Source organism: Eschscholzia californica, unplaced genomic scaffold, assembly GCF_041429995.1.
Source record: "Eschscholzia californica isolate CP2 unplaced genomic scaffold, dmEscCali1.0.p SCAF_1, whole genome shotgun sequence".
NCBI lineage: Eukaryota > Viridiplantae > Streptophyta > Magnoliopsida > Ranunculales > Papaveraceae > Eschscholzia > Eschscholzia californica.
In genome coordinates, this window is record NW_028238198.1 from 36,540,565 (window position 1) to 36,561,885 (window position 21,321).

Consider the following 21,321-nt stretch of genomic DNA (forward strand, 5'->3'; position numbering starts at 1 on the left):
GAATTTTTCTCGTAAACAATTTTTTTCAAAAGTAGTTTTTTCCTCGAAAACCCTTTTTCTCGATTTTTTTTTGAAAACCATTTTTTTCGGTAAACGAGATTTCATGAAACTTTTTTTTCCCAGAAAATCGATTTTTTTCGAAAACCGCTTTTTTCCTGGAAAAGAAATTTGGGGAAAACGGTCTACATGAAACAAAAAAGTTTTCAGGAAATTTTAGTTATCGAAAAAACGGTTTTCGAGAAATAAAACGGTTTTTTCGGAAAAAACAGGTTGGAGAAAAACACGGTTTTCAAAAAAATTGTTTTCGGAAAAAAAATCAGATTCGGAAAAAAGTTATTTGGGGAAGAATTGGTTTCGAGAGAAAAAAATCGATTTTCGGGAAAAAATGATTTTCGAAAAGAAAAATATTTTTAAATTAATTATTTTGTAGAAACAAATATTTATTTTGTTTGATTTTAAGTTTGGAATAGAAGATAATTAATCCAAAATCCTAGCAAATCTTAAGATAGGGTGGGATTTTGGTCCGACACAAAATTTTGAATTAAAAATCCTTGAGGTTCAAAAATCTTAAGATTCTTGGTAGTCAAATTGACAAAAGATTCTTGGTTCTATCAAATCCAACTTGTAATTGGAATGATTTTTTTTATACTACAACCAAAAACTTTATAAAGAGTTTCTACAAAATCTTCTATTTGAACAAGTGACCGAAAACTAGCTTGGTGGCAAGGCAAATTCAGTTATAGTGTATTTGGTTGCAGGATTCATCAATCCTAACAAATCTCATTTTTGATAGGAATATAGAAATCCTGCAACCAAACACTTGTTTAAAATACAAGGACCAAATTTGTAAATAGGTCAGAAATTGAGGGTAAAAATGGAATAAATCGAAATAAATTCTTAACTTTTTTTGATAAAAGCAAAGGTCTTTCTCTGCTACTACTGTTGGAGTATGAAAAATTTCTTTTTAACTAGGGATGGATTTAAAAAGAAGCTTTTCAATTAATTAATAGATATTCTCTCTTTCTCTCTCTCTCTCTCTCTCTAGAAATTCTTATTTGTTTATTAGGTTTAGATTTTGTGATAAGAAAAAAAAAAAAAGCAATTTCATGGCGATCTCGAAGAACTAGAGGTTCATATTAGAGTTTGCTTGATTAATGTTCTTTCACGCTTTTACTGTTTTGGATTTGGTGAAGAAAATGCTTGATTTTTGAACTTTTTTAATTACTTAACTCTTGGTTATTATTTAACTGTTGTTCTTTCCTTTTCATTCTTGATCCTTTTTTTTTCACTTTCTGGATTTTGTTCATTTTAGAGAGAGAAAGAGAAGATAGAGATTAAGGAGCTGAAATACTTAGCTAGAGAGAGATTTGAGTGTTTGGTTTTGGATAATTCATGTTTAATTTCTCTTATTATTGTTATCTTTTTGTGAAATTTGGAAAACTGGTGGGTTTCTAGTGGTTTTTGAAGTGTAAAGAAGAAGACGATTCTGTGTGAAAACCAAATTTCATTTGAGATCTTGTTAGATGGAAGCAAGTTTTGAACTAGTTCAGCAGATTATTACAAACAGAAGTTGTTCAATGTCTTGTTCAAATGAAATTTTATGTCCTAAGAAACTAGGGTTTTGAAGAAATGAAGCTTTCTCCATCTTCAGGGTCGGGACAACTAATCAGTCAAGAAGGTATTCTTCTTGTTGGTTTTCTTCATGAATTTGGTATATTGTGATCTGTACAGTATGGTTTCAGCAACCTGAGACTGATCTCGACAGTTGGATAGTAGTTGAGCTAGTGAAATGCGACTGTAGAGGACCATCTAGTTGTCTGAACTTACTAAATGCCCTAATTTTTTAGGTCTTGAGAAGGATCAAGGTAGAAGATGATGATTATGTCTGTAACTATTTTGCAGGGGAAAAGAGATGTTTAAATTCGGAACTTTGGCATGCTTGTGCTGGTCCTCTTGTGTCCCTACCAACTGTCGGTAGCCGTGTTGTTTACTTCCCTCAAGGCCACAGTGAGCAGGTTTCTCTCTCTCTCTAACTCTCTCTCTCTCTCTCTCTCAAACACTCATTTTCTTGTGATCAATTATGCATTTCTTTGTTTTGTCGCAGGTTACTGCTTCAACCAACAAAGAAGTTGATGGGCATATCCCCAATTATCCGAGTCTTCCTCCTCAACTAATCTGCCAACTCCACAATGTGACAATGCATGTAAGTTGTTCGAGTAATGCTAGGGAACAAGGAAAACTAGACAGACTCTGGGTGGAAGTCCTATGTGGCTTGCCGCGATTCACGGTTCTGTAGATCAGAATTATCCGAAGCATAAATGACAACAAGCCACATAAGATTTCCGTTGCCTAGTTTTTCTTGTTCCTTAGCATTTTCGATGTTCTTTTTCCTTTGCATTTTGTAGTGAAGGTTTTTTTTTACTTAAGTGGAAAGGGAAAGGTTCTCAAGGAAGTCGTCGTTCTGTTGTGAAATTTCAGGCAGATGTTGAAACAGATGAAGTCTATGCTCAACTGACTTTGCAGCCATTAACTTCGGTAAGTTATTCGATGGAATTTTAATTGTTGATTTATTTGGTTATCTTAGTGGTTTCTTCTCAGTGAGATTCTCAAAAAATATTATCTTGGGGTTCTTCAGCAAGAACAGAAGGATACTTATCTCCCTACCGAGCTCGGCCTGTCTAGCAAGCAACCCACAAATTATTTCTGCAAGACTTTAACTGCGAGTGATACTAGTACTCATGGAGGATTTTCTGTTCCCAGGCGTGCTGCTGAGAAAGTGTTTCCACCTCTGGTACGCATTATGTCGAAAACCATTTATTCTGTTGTTAGCAGTCTAATTTGCTTACAAGTGTCGTTCTTTTTTTTCCAGGATTTTTCTCAGCAACCACCAGTACAGGAGCTTGTTGCACGAGATCTTCATGATGTTGAGTGGAAGTTCAGGCATATTTTCCGAGGTAGGTTACATTTTTCTGCATTAATTTCTTTATCCTTGTCTGTTTTCGCAAATATATGTGTCTTTTAAGTTTCCATCTATTTCAAGGCAATTGAGAATGACAAACTTGTTTACAAGTGGGCAAAGGAATAACATTATCATTACAAGATGGATACTTGCAATCAATGTTTTAAAATACGTTTGTACGCCTCAAGGCAGTTTGCTTTCACAAGGCAAGGCGATGCCTCGAGGCGTACACCTTGTTGCGTCAAAGGCGTAAACTACACGCTTTTTTAGAGGAAAATGATATCAATTATGTAAAAACATAGCATAATTTTTATACTTTAGGACCGTAATATAAAATCCCAAGTATTTAATGAACGAAATACTAACATTTTTGGGTTGCCTAGCAACTAAAAAGTAACCAGTGACTTCAGATGGAAACGATTTAGTCTCGAGTTCCAATACTCATGCCTCGAGGCATCAGGTGACCGCCTCACCTCGATGCGCGCCTCGATGCGTACGCCTTTTAAGTTTTCTAAAAAAACTGCTTGCAATAACATATCTTCTCCTTGCATCATGAACCTCTACATTCCAATTTAAAAGAGTTCAAAGTCTCTTTTGCCTTTCAATGAAGGGCCAGAGAGTATATATTTATAGCTGTTGAAGAATTAGTTACAAGACTTGGTCTTGGCCAAGATTCAGATTACATTGAATCTACAATTCAAAATAAATTTGAAATTCAAACAGAATTGGTTCCACCAAATCTGCATAGGTGGTTATCGTAATCTCTATCATCCCCCCTCAAGCTGAACGGTAGGATCCTTAAGTGAGAGCTTGGAACATAGTAATCTATGTCTTGCCTTGACGAGACCTTTAGTAAAAATGTCTGCAATTTGAGCTTGAGTCGGAACAAAAAACACCTTTAATGCACCACGTTGAACTCTCTCTCGCACAAAATGATAATCCAGATCGATATGTTTGGTGCGAGAGTGAAAAACCGGGTTGTGTGCCATGTAAGTAGCACTAATATTATCACAGAAAATTGTCGGTGGCGATTTCATGAAAACACCAATATCACGAAGGAGGTATTGTATCCATGCAATGTCCGCCGTCGTATAGGCCATAGCCCTATACTCAGCTTCGGTGCTACTCTTTGACACTGTGGGCTGCTTCTTTGAAGCCCATGAGAGTAAGTGATTGCCCAAATAAATGCAGCTTCCCGTAACAGAGCGGCGGGCATCCGGATCTCCAGCCCAATCGGCATCAGAAAAAGCCGTCAAATGTGACTCAAAGCCTTGAATTTGAAAATTTGAACTGGTCGAGTAAAAAAGCCCTCTTCCCAGCGTTCCCTTTAAATATCGAAGGATACGTTTGACTGCGCTGAAATGTGTGGTAGTAGGATAATGCATGAATTGGCACACTTGATTAACCGAGTATGTGATATCGGGTCTAGTGAGGGAAAGGTATTGCAACCCACCTACCAGTGAACGATACAAGGTGACATCCGAAAAAGGATCACCATCGTTTTGAGACATCTTCTTACCGGAGTGGTTGGGTGTTGAAACCGGCTTAGAATTCAATAAGTCCACTTTATTGAGCAAATCCAGAGTGTATCGTGATTGAGTGATAAGAAGGCCTGATTCATTTCTTTTGAGTTCTATGCCTAAGAAATTATGAACATCACCGAGGTCGTTCATTGAAAACTGATTATTGAGGCTCGAGATTATACTTGATAAAACCGAAGAATCAGAACCTGTTATGAGAATGTCATCGACATATAGCAGTAATATAGTAATAGAGGAAGAAGTACGGTAAGTGAACAAAGAACTATCCGATTTAGAACCAATAAATCCCAATTCTTGAAGAAAAGTTGTAAAACGAGTAAACCAGGCTCGGGGAGCTTGTTTCAAACCATAAATCGCCTTATGTAATCGACATACATGATTTGGATAATTTTTGTCCACAAACCCAACTGGTTGATGCATATACACTTCCGTGTCAAGAATACCATGCAAGAATGCATTCTTGACGTCCAGCTGCTGAATTTGCCACCCACTAGTGATAGCAACACTTAAAACAAGTCGAATAGTCACTGGTTTTACCACCGGAGAAAATGTCTCATCGTAGTCAAAACCCTGCTTTTGAGAATAGCCTTTGGCAACCAAACGTGCCTTATATCTATCAATACTTCCATCACTTTTCGTCTTTATACGAAAAACCCATTTGCAGCCTACCAAGTTAAATTCTGGTTTCACTGGAACAAGAGACCACGTCTTATTTCTTAAAAGAGCGTTGAACTCCTCGGCCATTGCCGAACACCATAGGGGATCCTTCTTTGCTTCTGTAAAATTACTTGGTTCCCGTGGTAGGGAGGGAATTGAAGCAAGAAAAGAGGATGAAACACAATACCTTGTAGCGAGCATGGAAGGAATAACTTTTGGTTTTGTGATACCTTGTTTGGAGCGAGTGACCATTTGATGTCGTGGCTGGACCGGCGGCGGGGAAGCATCAGTAGATACGACCTCGTTTGGTGTATCATCTGTTCGGGTAGCACTTTCATTTAAAGATAGTGATTGAGTTTCTAAGGGTGGTATAGGTACAATGGCTAGAGAGGGTGAAGGTGAGGCCAATGGAATAGGGGTGGATTGGTTGTCTATAGGAGAGGAAGAAGGGATCTGGACAGGTGGTTTGGAGATGGGTAAGTCAATAAATACCCATTGAGGAGCTACATTAACTGTGATCTCACTTGAAACATCATGAAATGTAGGAAGAGCATAAGGAAACAGATTCTCATCAAACAGTACATCACGCAACAAATAGACTCGTTTGCTTTTTGGATCATAGCATTTATACCCTTTGTGGTTATCACTATAACCTATAAAAACGCAAGGATGACTCTTGTACTGTAATTTGTTTTTGCGATAAGGGGTGAGGAGGGGAAAGCAACGACAACCAAAGACACGCATGAAAGAATAATCTGGAACTCGATTATATAGAATTGAAAATGGTGACTGATTTTTCAAAACTTGGGATGGTAAATGGTTTATTAAATACGTAGCGGTGTGAAATGCATCGGGCCAAAATGACTTTGGTAAATGACTTTGGTGAAGAAGAGCTAACCCGGTTTCAACTACATGACGTATTTTTCGTTCCGCCATCCCATTTTGCTGGGGTGTGTGGGGACATGAAAACCGATGAAGAACACCTTGATTTGAAAGAAATTCTTTGAAATGTTGGGATGAAAATTCCCCTCCACCATCACTTTGGAAAATTTGGATTTTCTTTTGAAATTGATTTTCCACTAAAAGTTTGAAAGTTTCGAAACAACTCAGAACTTGAGATTTCTCACGTAAAAAATACATCCATGTAAAACGGGTATATTCATCAATCAAGATTAAAAGGTAGCGAAAACCTGAGTTTGAGACTGTCGGAGACGGACCCCATAAGTCAGAATGGATTACAGATAAAACAGAGGTAGAATGATTATTTGACAACGAATAAGGAAGACGATGATGTTTGGACAGCACACAACTTTCACATAAATTAGTATTAGTAAAGGAATCAGGAAGGGAAACTAATTTATTTCGAATTATTTGATTAAAGCAACGGAAATGGGGATGTCCTAGGCGCATATGCCAGACATCACTCTTTATTTTTGTACCTAAGAAACATGAATTCAAAACTCGAAAACTATTCTTAAAATCATGAAGTGCTTTCCCCGAACATTGATAGAGTCCTCCTTTCTTAAAGCCATGAAGGACCAGCTTCCCCGTTCGTCGATCCTGCACAAAGAATTGGTTTTTGTCAAATATAACCAAACAATCAAGATCTGATGTTAATTGAGAGACTGACAATAAATTCTTGGTAAGTGATGGAACATGAAAGACATTTTGTAAAGCGACGGAAGTAGAGGGTGAACCAATAGTTATGTTACCAATATTATGTACTGGAAGAAGAGAACCATTACCAATTGAGACTTGATCATTGCCGCTGTACGGACCTCTTGTAACCATGGTGGAGGCATCATTAGTCATATGATTTGATGCTCCTGAATCGGCTAAAAGCTTGGGTCGTATTGGATCTCATTCGGCTGATAAGCGGCAAAAGATTGAGGGACATCGTTGGGTTGATAGGCTTGGTCGTCCCTATGATAACAGTAATAAGCAATATGACCTGCTTTGCCACAAATTTGACAAATTACCTGTGAAGAATTCTGTTGGGTAGGATTGCCGAGAAGAGAAGGGGTCTGTTGAGAACGACTTTGAGAAGAAAAACCCCACTGGTTTTGGGATCTTCCACGACCTCTACCTCTTTGATTTGCTCGACCACCACCACGACCTCCACCTCGTTGTTGACGGATTTGAGGTTTAGGGTTACTTACCGGAGATGAAGTTTTTGCAATCAAGGCAGTAGATGAAGAGGAGATAGATTGTTGATGTGTAAACTTCATTTCTTGCGAATAAAGAAGAGGCTGCAACTGGGTGAAGGTAGGAAGGTTTTCACGGGTTTCAATTGCAGTTACAAAGGAGGAGTAATCTGGTCCTAGACCTCTAAGGGTATGAAGGACGAGCTCGATGTCCGGAACCGGAGCATGAGAAGCTGAAATAGCATCGGAGGTTTCTTTAATTTTTCCGACATACTCAGCCATGGTTAAGTTGTTTTTCTGAATTGTTTGCAGCTGAAGAATGAGTTGCGACTTTCTTGCATTGTTCTGAGCAGAGAAGGTATCTTGGAGATAGGAGAACAACTCCCTTGAAGTCTGGAAATCAGGGGTTTGACATAGAATCGATGGGGAGAGTGTTGTGTTTAGCCAACTAATCACAGTTTGGTCTACTCTGGTCCATTGAAGGAAGTCTGGATTTGGTTCATCTAGGCCTGTTTCTGGATTCCTAATGAAGGGAGGGGGTGAATGAATTGAAGGGTCGACATGGCTGAAGAGGTCTTGAGATTTCATTATAGGAAGAACCTGCTTTTTCCACGTCAAGAAGTTTGTGTTATCAAGCTTGATTGACACGAGGGGAACTAGATTTGTTAGGGTAGGGTATGGGTGATGGATTGGTAATGGAGGAGTAGCAGAGATAGTGGAGGTGGAGGTGGTAGTTGGAGCAGCCATAATAGAGATGAAGGTCGAAGACAAAAAGGAAACCTATGCTCGTGATACCATAAAAGAGTTCAAAGTCTCTTTTGCCTTTCAATGAAGGGCCAGAGAGTATATATTTATAGCTGTTGAAGAATTAGTTACAAGACTTGGTCTTGGCCAAGATTCAGATTACATTGAATCTACAATTCAAAATAAATTTGAAATTCAAACAGAATTGGTTCCACCAAATCTGCATAGGTGGTTATCGTAATCTCTATCACAATTCACTATCTTTCTCTTTGGCTCTCAACTCATCTTGCTTGCTTTTCCAGTTTGACTGTTGAGCAATTTGATCAGCTGTATTTTTGGCCTCTTAAATCTTGTAATTTACTCCCTGAAACTGGTCTGAACTCTGTTGCATTATCATGTTAGCATCCTCAGTTATGGTCCAGAAGTACCTGGTTCTAATTGTCTGTCTTCACCATCCTAAGGTCTGTTTTAGTTTCTTGTTCAGGACTTGCGGTTTCCTCTGCCCCATTTGAAGTCTCCCAAATTTGATTATTGAACATAAGCTGCCCCTTTATATGTACAACTACTTCAAATTCTGTGTTTTCTGCACTTTGTTAGTCAAGTAGTTCATATCATCTCTTTTGTCGAACTTTTCTCATTAGTTGAATTTACATGTCTTGTTGTCGCCGTTTCAACTTTCAACTCATCATCACTTCCTTTCTGTTGTTCATTTCAGTTCTAATGTTTTCAAATTTCCACTTAATGAACTTACAGAACAATCTGAAGAATTAATGGTTTTTATAATCCCCCCCAGAGATCCAGTTAACTGGTTGTGGAATAATTTTTTACTTCATTTCATCACTAATCAACCCCTTGTTTAAATGTTAGTTCTGTTTAATATACCAGTATACCACCATACCAGACACCAAACATTTCCATATCTGTACTCTGTAGCACTGATACAGGTACGTTGTGTACTCCAACACGGTTGTAGATGAGTTTGTAGAAGGCCAAAAAAGTGTCATTTTCACATTTACATTTTCTTGACTTAGACATTACGTCTTGTGTCGAATGTTTTTTACATGAGCAGTAGGGCATTAATGATTAACCCCTATAGTAATATTTATGGTCTTCAACACATGACATTCAGGTAAAGAAATAAACACTAGAAATGTATAAAAACTATACATTACCATGTGTAAGTACAACTGAAATGTCAGAGTGTCCTTTAGTCCGAGTCAAGAAAATGTGCTAGTTTTAGTCATCTAGAAATGTCCGTGTCAAGAAGTACTAGTCATTTAGAAATGTCAGAGTTTGTATACCAAGGACAACTGAAGCGTAAGAGTTTTGGCTATGGGGTGTATCGAGTTTCCTTTAGTCATCTGGCAGTGAACTCAGACATTACGTCTTGTGTCGAGTGTTTTATTGCTTGCACAACATTATTACATAGAAGGCTATCAATAAGAAATTAGGATAAAAAAGATCAAACAGATAACATCACAACAACAAAAGAAAGCTAATGTGATAACCAGAATGTGCTAGTTTTAGCACAAGAATAGCCCAATACATCGTCGACTAATCTATTTGGAATAGAATACTCCTAATACTACCTCTTAATGAAGCTCCCTTAAAAGCCTCTGTAAACCTCTTAATAAAAGTTCCCTTAAAAGCCTCTATAATAATGGTGGACATGGAACCGCCCAAGAGTTAGAACCGGAGGGACTCCGTTAACTGGTTAAGAGTCCCCGTCTAAACCATCTTGGATTAGGAAAGGTTGATTTGTGTTGTCAATTGGAAGACTTGGATGATGAAACAAGTCCCTTTTGTAGTCTCTCTTTTTGTAAATATTTTTTCTCTTTAATATATTCATTCAAATTTTCAAAAGAAAAGCTTGGTTTGTGTTTATCTTTGTTCCCTGTTCATGTAAAACACTTCCGTAAAGTTTCATACTATTTGTAAACACTTACATATAAAAATATGAAGAGGGATTGGTAGTCACCACCCTAAGTTTTATCCTAATAATATTCATTTACTATTAAGGTATTAGAGCCTTCGTTGACCTCGTTTCATCTTCACAGTAACATCTTTTTTCCCTGACCATGACCTAATACCAGACATTCATTTCGTTTAAAGGATTGCTCGATTGCTCTTCTTGCTTACCGTCCAAGTGTTTTTTTTTAAAGATTAGACTGAATATATTGGGGAGAAAGAATATACAAATACAAAGAAAAAGACAGGGTGGATAACTTAGGATATTTGTTACATCATCCAAGTATCCCAGTTAACCACCGTGTCAAAGAAAGAAACGTCCTTAAGATCTTTTAAAATCCTGGAACAGGCCAAGTGTTAGAACTGTTATTACTCTGGAACAACCTTATCTTTATCTCTAGGTATTTGGATAAGTGTAGTACCAGAATAATAAGATGAGAGATAAACATGGACTCTTAAATTTTAATAAGTTGCTCGTTCACTGATGACTAACAGAAACTAGATTACCTATAATTCCTCTAGGGCTATTTTGCGATAGTTGGTTCTTGCATGGCTAACATCATAAGTTCACTATCAAAACCCTTTGCAGTGAAGACTGCTAAACCGATGCCCATGTCATAGACTCCGAAGTACTTATGGAGGCTTGGGACATTGCAGTGATAGATAATTTTCATAATGGGCATATTATGTTTCCTTTAGTCATCTAGTGGGTAAATGAGTTCACCGCCAGAATCCTATGTGCAGATGATAAAACAAGTTTGAACATATTGTCATTGGTATAGTTCATTCATGCAGGACAGCCTAAGAGGCATCTTCTTACTACGGGATGGAGTGTATTTGTCAGTGCGAAGAGACTTGTTGCTGGAGATTCCGTTCTTTTTATTTGGTATTCATCTTATTCTAGTCTTTTTGATGTGTGAATTGTAACGTGGCTGCACTTGTGGAGAGTCATTAATCATTATCCTCGTTATTTTGTTGCTCTATTAGGAATGAACAGAATCAGCTACTACTGGGAATTCGCCGTGCTAGTCGATCACAAACTGTGATGCCTTCATCCGTCTTATCTAGTAACAGTATGCATATTGGACTCCTTGCTGCTGCGGCGCATGCTGCCTCTACTAACAGCCGTTTCACAATCTTCTATAATCCAAGGTAGCAAGCAATATTACATCTCCTCCAAAAGTAAAAAAAAAATCATTTGTTTCTACTAATTCGTGCGCATCCTTATTGCAGAGCTTGTCCATCTGAGTTTGTCATACCTCTCTCCAAGTATGCGAAAGCTGTGTTTCATACTCGTGTATCCATAGGAATGCGTTTCCGTATGCTTTTTGAGACAGAAGAATCAAGTGTCCGTAGGTATATTAAAAGTGTAATCTTATTTTATTCAAACAAGTTCGGTCTATTTTCTTCAATTGTTATATTATAACACTGTTTTAACTGCACATCCAAGGCATCTCTGCATCTGAGAGTTTGTGAAATGGGTAATATTTGTGAATGTTTGTCTCATTTATTTGTTTGAAGTTTGTTCCAAACTCAATATTTTGACCTAGCTGGTTATCCAATCAGATATATGGGTACAATAACTGGCATAAATGATCTAGATCCTGTTCGTTGGCCGAATTCTCACTGGCGGTCTGTTAAGGTACGTAAGTTGGAGTTTTCTTTGTTTTACTTACCTTTATATCTTTCTACTTGTTAATTAATGATGCTTATTTACTATCCACATAAGACAAAATTCTAATGATTTCATGATGTAGAAACACAGCGGAATTAAAGAAGACGAATAAACTTAACAAGAACGATAAAATAAAGATGAAATAACTCGAAAATACTAAACTTTATTAAAGTTCAAAGGGGTTTTCTCTTCAATCTGAGCATAATGGACAAACTAGATATCCTTTTATAGGATTTTGGACTTACCTAGATAGACTTGAATTAGACTTTCCTAAATAATTAAAAGGCTGCAACTTCCTAAATAGCTAGACTCAAATCTGGACCTTTCCAATTATTGGAAATACTAAAATAACATAAATTCCTAAACCTAAATTCTCTAATAATCATGCTAAAATTGGGACTTCCTAAAAACTACTCTCTATGGCCGGATGGCCTATGGCCCGGTTTGGCCATGGAAAAAGCCTCCACGCCGGGTGCCCCTGCATCATTTCACTAAGTTGAAGATTTGTTGTCGGTTGAGCCGTTCTTCTACATATTTTTATTGCTTTTAACTTAGATTGTAACTTGCTAGTTGGCTCTGGGTAGCCTGGGATGCTATTTACTATCTACATAAGACAAAATTGTTATGGTTTTGCTAGGTTGAAGATTTGTTGTTGGTTGAGCCATTCTTCTAATCTTCTATAAATTTTCTATTGCTTTTAACCTAGATTGTAACTTGCTAGATGGCTCTGGGTAGCCTGGACCTAACCGAGTTTGGAGAACTTAAGTGATCCCTTTTTATTCGAAATTTTCCCTAAATGGGTTGTTTCATGGTCCTTTCCTTTCTTTCTTTTTAAGTTCTTTCCCACCCTAATGCCTAATGGACTCACTTTTCTCCATAATGGTTAAAAACGCCTCTGGGTGTACTAAGGTGTCTATATTTGTTGACATCATCATAAGCATTTAAGGGGCTCCTTTGGGGGCAACCTCAGCAGAAAACCTCTGCCTCAGTCTTTCTAGTACGAAATCTGACACCAGTAGTCATCTCTTTCGTGGTGCTGGTAGTCTCTCCTAACCTCTGCAATTGGAGTGCACACTAAGCCCCTTCCTCCCTCATCCATGAACACAATATCTAGGCTTTTCTTTTGTTTCTCCTGCCATTCTTTTCGGAGTTTGAGTTCTTATGATGGATGTCTACTATTATAGACACCCTTAATAAAAGAAAAGCCTTTTAGCCATAATGATAAAGCAAGTCATTAGGGCTAAAAACTTTTGTGCTAAGGGCTCCAGACAACAAATCATTTAAGGTAAGTACCCTTTTCTGCTCTAGCTTTCTTCTGTCTTGCAAGAGAAGTTGATGTTCTCATTCATCCATTATTGGCTCGAGAATAATACTGGTCTTGTCTGGTTTTACCTTAAACCCTCTTCAGAATTTGAAACAACAATATATGTCTTGTCCTAATGTATACCCACAGTTCGTCGAACCTCAAGTTTGTTGTACCTCACTGATCTGGTATCTTCTATTTGTCGTCGTTACTATGCACGTTTAACATATTTCTTCTATTTGTTGACGTCAAGTCTCAAGTGCAGTATGTAAACTGGTATATGGACTCAATCTTGGGTTCTTCATTTAAAGCTAAGCTTGGCATGCTGTATACTTCTGCGAATATTAACACTCCGAGCTATGATCTTATGTTATGCATTTAACTATTTAAGTGCTAACATGCAGCTACTTTATAGTTAGCTCACATGAATTGGACAGGAAAGGGTGGAGTGTCTGAGAAATCTAAATAAAAGCAAACAGTATGAGACTCCTAAACTCGTTTCTTGAATACTCTGACTTCAGATCTTAACAGAGACAAACTAAGAACTCAAGTCATGCTGTTAGCAATCTGCATAGTTGTGTGTGCATACTAGTGAATTCTAATCAACTTATGTTGTAGGTTGGCTGGGACGAGTCAACTGCAGGAGAGAGACAACCAAGAGTCTCGTTATGGGAAATTGAGCCTCTGACAACCTTTCCTATGTATCCGTCATTGTTCCCCCTCAGGCTGAAGCGACCTTGGCATCCTGGAGTTTCTTCTTTGCATGGTACACGTCCTATATATTTTTCAAGTTCTTTTATGATGCTGTATGGGGAATACTGTTTGACAGTATCGAAAGGTTACTTCATTAAGATTTTTTCTGAATTTAAAATAGTATGTTTGTCATTTCAGTATGAATGTAACTTAATATTGATAGATCAAGACTAAGAAAACTTAGAGAAACAATTAATTGAACTCTTTTCATTAAGGTTACTTTCTAACTGATTTCAATTATATAAATGAGCTGAGATTAGCTTGATCATCTATTTACCCTCAGCACTATATATATATATATATATATATATATTCGTTCTTATTTCCGTAGAAGCTTTACTCAATTGTTTCCATTTCTTAAGATCAAAATGGGTAAGCTGAAATATACTTTGATTTTGATGTAAATAATAACGGATTTGTCATTTGCTATCTACATACGTCGAAATGAAAAGTAATTTTCCAGTTTTCCACAGAATAATAAAATCCAACATGAGATGTTGAATTTTGTTTAAATGGCCATGTAAACCGAAATATTTCGTCATGTTGACCAAAATATTTTGAAATTTAATGCCATAGTGTGCACGCAAGATCTATCATGAATTTCTTATTTTCCAGTGTTCAGGAACTTCTTGATGTGAGTCTCACATTTCAATGTCAAAAAATGCTGGTTTAAGTTCTGTATGGGACATAAAATTAAAACTGTAAGAAGCGGTTATGAAATTGTGAAGTGTTTACATAGTACATTTAGTTGGAAAAAACAAACTTGGAGACGTGGTGAATTTTTTGAAAAGGTGATTTGTTTTAGTTGGTTTTTACTATTGATTACCTAATTCTGGATCACTCTTTTGTCTATGACATGTGTATGTTGTATACTATCATGTATAATTTCTGCTTTATGATAGAAGGTTGAGTCACTGCTTCTGGATTATAGTCACATTTCATTGGAAAATATATTTGACAAGTGATGAATGTTGTTGTCAAGGAAGTGAGGAATGACATAGATAGCACACATGCAGAATATACTATTGGTATTGGACTATTGGCTGATGTGAGTTCTGCATAGCTTGTTATGATCTGGTTAGGTAATTTTAGAAAATTAGGACTATTTTAGTAGAGGAAGTTAAACATCCTCCATAAAGAACTTTCAAGAGTGACTCGGTAGTTCTATTTGTCCCAAAAGTATCGGAAAGTTCTCAATAGAAACAAAATGGCTGTATGCAAGACATCTAATCAGACTGTTCTTTCTCATCATTAGCCATGGACTCCTAGGAAATGTTAAATTTACCTTTGACTGGAGTAGCATGTTTCATCCTCATGTGACATCTTTCTACCTTTCCTCAGATAATAGATATGATTTGACTAATAGGCTCATGTGATTTGGCAGGGGATAATGCAGATCGAAGCCTTCAGTCCCTAAACTTTCAGGCACTCGGAGTGGGCCCCTGGATGCAGCAGAGATTTGATTCATCACTTGTGGGAAGTGAACATGATCAGCGATATCAAGCAATGGCAGGTGCTGCTCTTCAGGATATACGAAATGGAGGTCCACTGAAACAACAATATATGCAATTTCAGCAGCCTCTGCAATACCTTCAACAATCATGCAGCCCAACTCAAATCTTGCGAGAGCAACAGATAATTCAACAATCTCTTCCCCAGCAGATTCTCCATGCTCAGACACAACATTTGTCAGAAGACCAGCCTGCTCATCTTCTGCAACCACCAAATGTTGGTCATCAAAATCAACAAACTCTTCAACATGCACTTCAGATTCCGAGCAATCACTTCCAGCAGCCTGAATCACCTTTGTCTCAATTCGCTCAAAAACCAAGTTTTACTGATTCAAATATCACCTTTTCAACACCTCTTAGTCCTTCCAACATGCTGAATATGCTGGGTTCTCTTTGTGCTGAAGGGAGTGGCAATCTTCTGAACTTCTCAAGAACTAGTCAGCCCATGTTGAATGACCAGCAAAACCAGCAAACTTGGGTGCCAAAATTTGCCTATTCATCAGTTAACAATTCTGTATCTCTCACACCCTTCCCTGGGAAAGATGGTGTTCTAGAGCCGGACAACTGTGGTGGAGATCTACAGACACATCAACTGTTTGGTGTGAACATAGACTCTTCCCCACTTTTACATCCTGGTGCTGTATCCACTCTAGGTAGCTCCTCAATAGATGCTGCAATTTCCCAGATGCCATTTGATGCTTCTGGGTATCAGAGGTCTCCTTATGGTTGCATGGATGAATGTTCAGATTTCGTTCAAAGTGCAGCTCAAGTTGATCCACCAACTAGGACATATATTAAGGTTAGTTCCTTGTGTAAAGTTAATTCTTGCATATCTACCTCAACAACACTTCTTGCGATTCACATTTCATGCAGGTTTACAAATCGGGATCAACTGTTGGGAGGTCATTGGACATTGCCCGGTTCAGCAGCTATAATGAGCTGAGAGAGGAACTGGGGCAGATGTTTGGAGTTGAGGGTCAGTTGGAGGACCCTCTAAGATCAGGCTGGCAGCTTGTATTTGTCGACAGGGAGAATGATGTTCTTCTCCTTGGAGATGATCCCTGGGAGTAAGTACTTCGCCCTTCTATATTACTCCAAATTGTTCTTTGCTTAAATTGGAGTATCTTCTCTTCCTTGCATGTCAAGTGGTTTGTTTTATTCGTAAACATAAAATACGATAATTTAGAGCTTTTTATTACGTGAAATGAAATTCATGGGGCTCAACAAAAAAGTAAAACTTTGCAAGTCAGTTTCTGTTGCTACTTATCTTTTTTGCTATGGTTTCAAAAGTGTCAGCGATTCCAGAAGCAAAATCAATCAATATTTTTTTTCTTCTCTTTGTGAGTATGAAATCTGTCTGTTTAACAGGAGATTTATGTGGTATAACCAAGTATGATGTTATATACAAAGGACTGTACTTTTATGTTCACCGTTGGTGCTAATTTGTTTTGTTGTTTTTACAGGGCATTTGTGAATAATGTCGGGTATATAAGAATACTTTCTCCGGAGGATGTACTGAAACTAGGGGAACAAGGGGTTGAATCGCTAAGCTCAAATGGAAGGCTCAATGGTGCTTACGATTCTCGAAACCTTGTCACTGGTATATCCTCAGTTGGTTCCCTTGAATATTGACAACGATATAAATGGTATGTTTCACATCTCCTCTCTATTATAGACATTCCTTAGCCTTCGTAGACGATGCTTAGGTGGTGTTTCTTTTTTTCTTTTCTAAAAATCTTCATCTGAAAATATGTAAAATTTTCATCTCTTCAAAACTGATCTAACCTCTCTATGCCAAATTTTCATTTTTAAAGAGGTCATATAACTTTTTAAGCTTCAACTTCCTGTGCAAGGTTTGCAAATAGTAAAGTTCGCGCATGTTCACACAATTTAGGCTCGGTTTGTACGTATTTTGCACAGTTTTTACTGTTTGGACAGGTTTGGGAAATTAGGAGATCAAGACTAAAAGATATTGACATGTCCTTTTTATCAGGACCAGCATAAACTACGTTTTTGGCCCAAATTCTTGTTAGAAATTCAACTCTTTTTTTTGTTGCAACTTGCAAGATTAGCAATTCAACTAGATCTTGAAAGAAATATTTGTCTTAATTTCAGTCTTCAGACGTATTTTACAGCTAAAGATTGTGCATTTGAGATTGAGTCTCATTTTAGAAACTAACTCAATTAGATAGATAAAACTGTGAGAATAGTCCCACATGGGAGAATTGGTGACTAGCAACCAAGAATATAAAGTATAGGTCCTCTCCACTCATTGCCAATTGGTTTTGAGTTGGATGGCTACAAACTTAACATGGTATCAGAGCTAGGCCGTGATATGCTTAAAAGCCACACATGCTCCACGTCACCTGTAAAAAAAAACACACGTGTTAGGCTCAAAGAACGCCACACATGAGGGGGCGTGTGAGAATAGTCCCACATGGGAGAACGGGTGACTAGCAACCAAGAATATAAAGTATAGGTACTCTCCACTCATTGCCTATTGGTTTTGAGTGGGATGGCTACAAACTTAACAAAAACAATACAAAAAGTCTTGTTTAACCTTTGAAGGTAATTCAGATTTTAGATAAACAAAAAAATACCTAAGGCCTATGTTAATTCATTTCTATTCTTCGCTTATATGTGCAATTTTTGAGGCGTATGTACCTAAATAAGATTTGTATGCCTATAAAAATGTCTTACTTGTCCAAATTGACATGACCAAAATCACGTACGGTCTGAACTGATTCGCCTGACTTTCTGTTTGCGGCATGCAGGTACTCCCGCAGTGGTTCAGATTCTAAGGAAGGGCCAATCGAGATCATCTGCGTGTATTAGTACTATTTTATTTATCGGTAATGAAGTTCAAACTCCAGTTTTTAGGACAGAAAATTGTTGTTTTTGTAATATAAAATGCATATACAAAAACAACACACTGTGCATGTATGAACCATTTCTAGGATGTTTTGTTGATTCCAGTTTCTTATGTAGTCAGATTCTAGGATGTGTTGTTTAATGGAAATTGATATAAACTTATTCGATCCCTTTAGGGTTCATCCTAATGGGGCTGTTCCATGATATGGGGTTTTGTGGTTGAATAGAAGGAAATGTGAAAGGATTTTGAACTTCAAGAGTTAGACTAAAGTTTAAATTTGGGAGAGGAAAACGTATTGATGATATATTATTGGAGTCCTCTCCAAGTTGGAAACTCTGTTGGCTACTAAAGTGGACTAGCTCCTATTGTTTGTTGCTTAGATTCTGAGTCTGAATGGTTTATATGAGATGGAAGCAAAGCAAAATCAGCTCGAACTTACCGTTAGAAATCACTAGTTACAAAAAATGCTACTCCACTTGTGTACTTTAGCCGAGTGAAGTGACCTAAGTCCACAAATGAAATAGCCTAAGCACTTATGGATATGAATGTTGGCCGGTGACGGTGAGAGGTTGATATTTATGAACAGTCCAACTGGGTATTGAACTGGGTGGGTCACTGCTGCCACTTGGATATGCGGTGTCATCTAGTTGTCCGCTGAGATGTGAGGTAAGTTCCACAATCCAGGTTGCTCCCTGTTTTGGGGTATTTCCAGCAAACTTCGGCATCCCCATTAGGTTTGCCCTTTGTCCAAATCAGACGAGTTGTTTAAGTGAAAGGCAACTATTTAGCCCAACTTACATGTCAAAGGTTCGAGGCACGTTGAACAATTAAAAAAAAAACTATTTGGCCGAACAAACAGACTCAAAACAAGGTCCACCTATTTAAGAGAAGAAAATGCAGATGTACAATAGGATTGCTGGTGCAGTAAGATATAAAGGGTCACGTGATGGATGTGGGGGCACGTGCCCCCACTTCTCTTTGCCCCTTAGGGCAAGTCTAATGTGGGGCTCGGGCTCCCAATTTTGGGAGCCCTTGATTTTTAGGAGCCACGGGGCTTTTTTCAATTCCAACGTGGGGTTCCTAACAGGGGTTCCCAAATCTAAATTATGTACGTGTGTGGACTTTTAATTTCAATTTTCAACTATAAATTATTAATTTCAAATATAAAATTGAAATTTAATATTATGTTAGAGAAAGAGATTAGGAATTTTGAAAAGATGAAAAAAATTAAAAAAAGAAAAATTAGAGAAATGATTGGAAAAACAAATTTAAAACAATTTATATTTTTTTGAAAAAAAAATTAGTTTAAAAGAAAAATTAAAAATAAAAAATAGTGGGGCGGATCCCCTTTTTAGGGGATCCACCCCAAATATGGCCGTTGGGAGACCCCCAACGGCCATATTTGGGGCTGGGAGCATGGGGCTCCCGGGTTTGACTCCGTGGGCCCAGTCCCGGGGCTCCCGGGTTTGACTCCGTGGGCTGGGGGCTGTTACTAACTTCATCACTGAAAAGTTAGATGATTCTAACTATCTAATGTGGCGTGATCAAGTTGAAACAATGTTAAAAACTTATGAACTTATAGGTTTTGTTAATGGTTCAATTGAAGAACCACCTCAATTGAAATTCATACAAGGAATTGAACAGGTAAACCCTGATTTCCAACAATGGAGATCAAGGGAAAGTTTTGTTATGTCCTATCTTAAAAGTACTCTTTCTAAGTTAATTTATTATGACATTTATGGTCTACAATCTGCAAAATCCATATGGGAGTATCTTGATCTAACTAATAATGAAGGATTAGAGTCAAAGAAAGATCAATTACGAAGAAAGTTGCAAAATTTAAGGAAGGGAGATGCATCAATAGCTGAATATTTGAGAGAAATCAAACATATTTCAGATTCTTTAATGACAGTACAGGATAAAGTTTCTGATTCAGAACTAGTTAGAATAGCTATTCATGGACTTCCATCTGAGTATGATCAATTTACTATTGCTTTAAGAGCTAATAATGAGCTCTTGTCTCTAGCTCAATTGAAATCAAGACTCATACAACATGAGCAATGGCTATCAACTAAGGATTCTATTCATGAAGTTTATTATATAAACAAAGTAAATCAGAAACAGGTCACAAAGGGCAAGCCTTCACCAACATTTTATAGAAATCAGGTCTATAAGAAGGATAATTCTGCTAATGTATCACAAAGTAATCAAAACAGGAATAATAGGGCATAAGACTTTGATTTTACCTCTGTTCCTTGTGGCATTTGCAAGAGATGGGGTCATTCAGCAGGGGTCAGCTATTTCAGATACAAGCCAAACAAATCTCAAACTGGGTATCACACTGAAGAGCAATTATCATCACAAGATCATGTTATTGATCCAAATTCCAAAGATTCCATGTCTTTTCCTTATGAGGAGGAACCTCTCCTTGAATGCAACAATGCTATGGTGTTCAATTATGGACATAGTGATGATGAAGATGTATTCCAAGAATGTCACACAACAATAGAATGTGCTAACTCTGAAGAAATTTTTCTGGATTGTGAGAATTTTGATCTAGACTTAGATTCTCAGTCAGATACATGCTATGTAGTAAGTTCTCAGTCAGATCTGTCGATCTCTAAGGACAAAGCTTGGTTGGCTGACACAGGAGCAAGTAGTCATATGACTTATGCTGCTGAGAATCTTATTTCTCCTCAAAATTATAAAGGGTCAGAGGCTGTTATGGTTGGAAGTGGTAAATTTCTACCAATTGAGAGCACAGGTACTTCTAAGCTCTCCACTTCTACATGTGTTTTTGACTTAAATAAGGTCCTATGTGTTCCAAATTTGAAAAGAAATTTACTTTCTATTTCAAAGTTCACAAAAGATAACTCAGTCTCTGTTGAGTTCATGCCATGGGGCTATAGTATAAAAAACATATGGTCTAAAAGGATTTTAGCTGAGGGGCCAGTCAAAAACAATCTCTATCCTATTGAAGTGCAACAAAACTTCTATTCAGATAAGTCTGAGTCAGCTAATCTAACTCAGACTGCACTATCATATGATACCTGGCATGCTAGGCTAGGTCATTCTCATCATGGTGTTCTAAGTCAATTAAGCAAGGAACATAAAATAGTGCTATCCACAACAAGTACTAAGAATTTTTGCAAGTCATGTGAATTAGGAAAAAACAAATGTTTACCTTTCTCTAC

At 37.5% G+C, this 21,321-nt stretch overlaps 1 protein-coding gene across 2 annotated transcripts; it reads left to right on the forward strand.

The window, feature by feature from the left end:
• The first annotated feature begins 698 nt into the window (after window positions 1-698).
• LOC147566479 (auxin response factor 12-like) lies at window positions 699-18,383 on the forward strand. 2 transcript variants are annotated; one of them, XM_086652979.1, is made up of 15 exons: window positions 699-1,678; window positions 1,903-2,015; window positions 2,105-2,203; window positions 2,479-2,535; window positions 2,636-2,791; window positions 2,870-2,954; window positions 10,809-10,899; window positions 11,001-11,165; window positions 11,247-11,369; window positions 11,580-11,655; window positions 13,610-13,757; window positions 15,129-16,054; window positions 16,129-16,322; window positions 16,719-16,901; window positions 18,030-18,383. In XM_086652979.1, exons 1-14 carry the CDS (start codon window positions 1,630-1,632, stop codon window positions 16,885-16,887), a joined length of 2,451 nt encoding a protein of 816 aa, XP_086509105.1. In that variant the 5' UTR covers window positions 699-1,629; the 3' UTR covers window positions 16,888-16,901; window positions 18,030-18,383. The 2 variants fall into 2 exon arrangements, with proteins under 2 accessions (XP_086509105.1, XP_086509106.1); XM_086652980.1 differs by having other exon boundaries at window positions 822-1,678; window positions 10,814-10,899.
• The last annotated feature ends 2,938 nt before the right edge of the window (window positions 18,384-21,321 follow it).